General features: G+C 47.4%; 1 protein-coding gene across 1 annotated transcript in view; it reads left to right on the forward strand.

The window, feature by feature from the left end:
• The window catches only part of RMDN3 (regulator of microtubule dynamics 3), a 61813-nt gene that overhangs the window by 18603 nt on the left and 39906 nt on the right, over positions 1 to 3304 (forward strand). Inside the window, exons 4-5 of the mRNA XM_035898533.1 lie at positions 1061 to 1253; positions 1911 to 2057. Coding sequence (XP_035754426.1) covers positions 1061 to 1253; positions 1911 to 2057 — 340 coding nt within the window. The remainder of the gene's footprint in view (positions 1 to 1060; positions 1254 to 1910; positions 2058 to 3304) is intronic.

The raw sequence follows: 3304 nt of genomic DNA on the forward strand, positions 1-3304 counted from the left end.
CATCCTTGGAGGTATTTAAAAGAAGGATAGATGAGGTGCTTAGGGACATGGTTTAGTGGTGGGATGGCAGGGTGAGGTTAAGGGTTGGACCCGATGATCTTAAGATCTTTTCCAACCAAAGTGATTCTATGATTCTAAGATACGCCCTTCGTTTCCACAAGCCTGGCTCCTTTTCTGAGAGTGGTTCTCTGTTGTCGTTAGTATAGAGAGTGTCCTTTCTTAAATAACCGACGTAACTGGTAGTATATTTATTTATAATATCTATGAGCTTTCAGGAAAACGTGTTTAACATCCCCAGATGTAATTCTGGTCCTGCGTGCTGGCTGATCACGCAGGCTGATAAAGGTTCTAGATGTGCAGTCCAAGGCAAGGACACGTTTTGGCGACTGGACTGCCTTTTAAAGCGCGATGTCTCCTCTTTGGGTTTCTGTGGCTTTTTTTTTTTTTTTTTTTTTTTTTTTTTTTCCCTTTGATAAGAATAGAGGGGGTTTTGTGGGGGATTTTGTTTGGCTTTTGGTCTCTTGTGGCCCAGACTGGCTTCCCTTGTCCTTGCTCGTTGTCACGTGTTATTTTGTGAGCTGGTTGCTTCCCTGGCTGACAGTCTCCCGGGGTGACTCTGGAGAAAAGCAGAGTGTAGCTTTTCGCTGTGATGTTAATGCAGAAGCATGTAGAATAGGAATTAAATTAATTTTCAGAAAGAACTTTAAAAAAAGTGGCAGCTTCCTTACCTGTGGTAGCGTTTGTGATATTCAGTATGGATTTTGCTCTTTTGAAAACAATTCCTACGAGGGGATTTTTACAGAAGCGTAGTCAGAAGAGCTTTATTTATCCCTAAGTGCTATTGCAAATCTGTGAAGTGTGGCTAGATGCTGGTGTCGGAGAAGGGAGCGGTGAACCAGTGGAAGAACTCAAAACCTCAGGCCGGGTCAGGCAGCGATATTCAAAACCAAGCCTCATATCCTTCAGCTTCTGAAAATAAAATTGCACTGAGATTTCCCACGGGGAATCCTTTCCCATTTGCACCTAATGGACTTGTTCTCCTCCTGTTGTCTTTAAGCAGTGCCCAGGGTGCCGGTTCCTGTGGAGGCGGGCGATGGTGCTGTGTACACACCTCTCCTAACACAGGGCGAGCAGGTGGACGTCCTGGAGCGCCTTGACTTCGTGCTAAGGAACATTGCAGAGCTAAGGAAAGAAGTGGAGGAGCTACGGAACAGCCTGCAGCACTTAGCTACGGAAATCGTCGGGGAAGTCAGGTATCGGCACTGCCCCTTTCTGCCTTTTGCTGCTGCTGCACGCGTTTGCTCCGTGGCCGGGATTGAGTCTCTTACATCGAAAATCCAAAAAGTGGAAAAAGCGTCTCTGTTTTCCGCTGGAATGGTGTCTTGACCTCCAGTGAGATTAATGTAAATAAAAAAAAATCGTACTTTTAGCCAGGGTTGGGTTTTTATTCTGATGGAGCATTAAGTTCTAGCATGTGCTTTCACGTTCTGGCCCAGGAAGGCTGTTTGGTCTCTACGCGTCTGTCTCTTCTTACTGCTATTTTCTCTCTGACCCTGCCAACTGCAGGTAACATTTGGATAGGGAATGAAAGGTATTGCGCGAGGTGTTTCGGGATTCCTTCGTTCGGCGAGGAAGTCAGAGGAACGCACGTGATGCGTTTGTCCTTTTGTGTATGGATGGCATATACGGATGGTATACGGACCGAGCTGGTGCTCGGGCTTCTCTAACTGTAGCGCATGATGTTCGCTGTGTGGGAGCGGGGTGTTTGTGTAAGCAAGAGCAACTCGCCCTGCGACTTCTTTGGGTCTTGAGCGCAGTGGTCAGGACCTGCTAGAGAGGAGAAGGGAGGTGAAGTAGCAGGCGTTTCGCTGTCAAATGTTTATTTGTTTCTCCTTTTGCCTGCCTCAAAGGTCCCATCTGGAAGAAACCCAGAAAGTAACTCGCCGAAGGCGGTTTCCCTTCCCTAGAGAACGAAGTGATTCCACCGGCTCCAGTTCGATTTATTTCACAGCCAGCTCAGGAACAGCCAATACGGACGATGGAGAAAGCGAAGGAGGGTAAGCAGAGCACCAGGTCAGAAGCAGCTTTTACGGGCTTTGGTGCCCAATTACTTATGGCTGATGAGCAGTTTACAACATAAAGGAAGGGATTTTTTTCCCCCTGACTGTCTGTCATCCTGGTTCTCTGGTTTTGTTACAGTAAGTCATCTACTGCCAGGCCCAGATTGAGAAGTGCAATAAGAAAAGGAGGGAAAGAAAAAAAAAAAATACAGTTTTTGAGGGGTTTTAAGCAATAATGTGACTAGTGAACCTTGCAAGAAGAAGGGAAGTAGAAGTCCAGCCTGGGACTTGAGTGAGAGAGTTTGTAAATAAGATTTCCATACAATAATATACTTCAGCATGTCTGGAAAACTGAGAAAATTAAAAATATATTCCAATTAACTAAAATGTCTTTGGCTAGGGTATTTCCTCTGGATTTTTCGCAATGTATCACACCAATCAGTTGTGTTGCCTAAATTCTTAAAGACAGATGAAAAGTGCAGTATGGTCTAAGAACAACAGTTAAAAATTAGAATATAGATGCAAGTATTGTGATATTGGGTAGAAAACAGGAGGTCTGCCGCACACACGTATGTGACTGCCGCTGTTCCGGTGAAACGCTTCTCTTCTGTGCCTTAATCAGATGAATTCTGTAGCTTCTGAGGTACGTAAGCGCGTTCGAAAGCACGCAGCGCTGGCCCTGTACGTCTTCCAAGGGAAACTGGAACGGCACGTCATTCACGTTTGGACTCGATGATCTTAAAGATATTTTCCAACCTAAATGATTCTATGATTTGAAGTTAATGATAGCACTGGGCAAGGCAGGCGGGATTTGGCCGTGCCGTTCGGTAGCAGCGAAACAGCCGCTCAGGTGGCACAGGCTGACACTGGGTAGCGTGGGTTTGTCATGGGGGGACAAAGCAGCCGTTTCTGTACCATCCTCCTAGAGCAGTGGCCGCGGATCTGCTGGCAAGCAGGCTTTGTCGCTGCCGTACCACTGTGCTGTTTAGTATTTTACCTTTCGTAGCTGGGATTGGTGAAGCAGGAGAGCGCTGATGCGATCTCATTCAGGCCCAGCCCAACTGGGTGAGGTTCAACAAGGCCAAGGGCCGGGTCCTGCCCTGGGGTCACAACAACCCCACGCAACGCTCCAGGCGTGGGGACGAGGGGCTGGAAAGCTGCCCGGCAGAAAAGGACCTGGGGAGGTTGGTCAACAGGCGGCTGAATGTGAGCCAGCAGTGTGCCCAGGTGGCCAAGAGGGCCAA

Source organism: Egretta garzetta, unplaced genomic scaffold, assembly GCF_000687185.1.
Source record: "Egretta garzetta isolate BGI_Z169 unplaced genomic scaffold, ASM68718v1 scaffold687, whole genome shotgun sequence".
Lineage (NCBI taxonomy): Eukaryota > Metazoa > Chordata > Aves > Pelecaniformes > Ardeidae > Egretta > Egretta garzetta.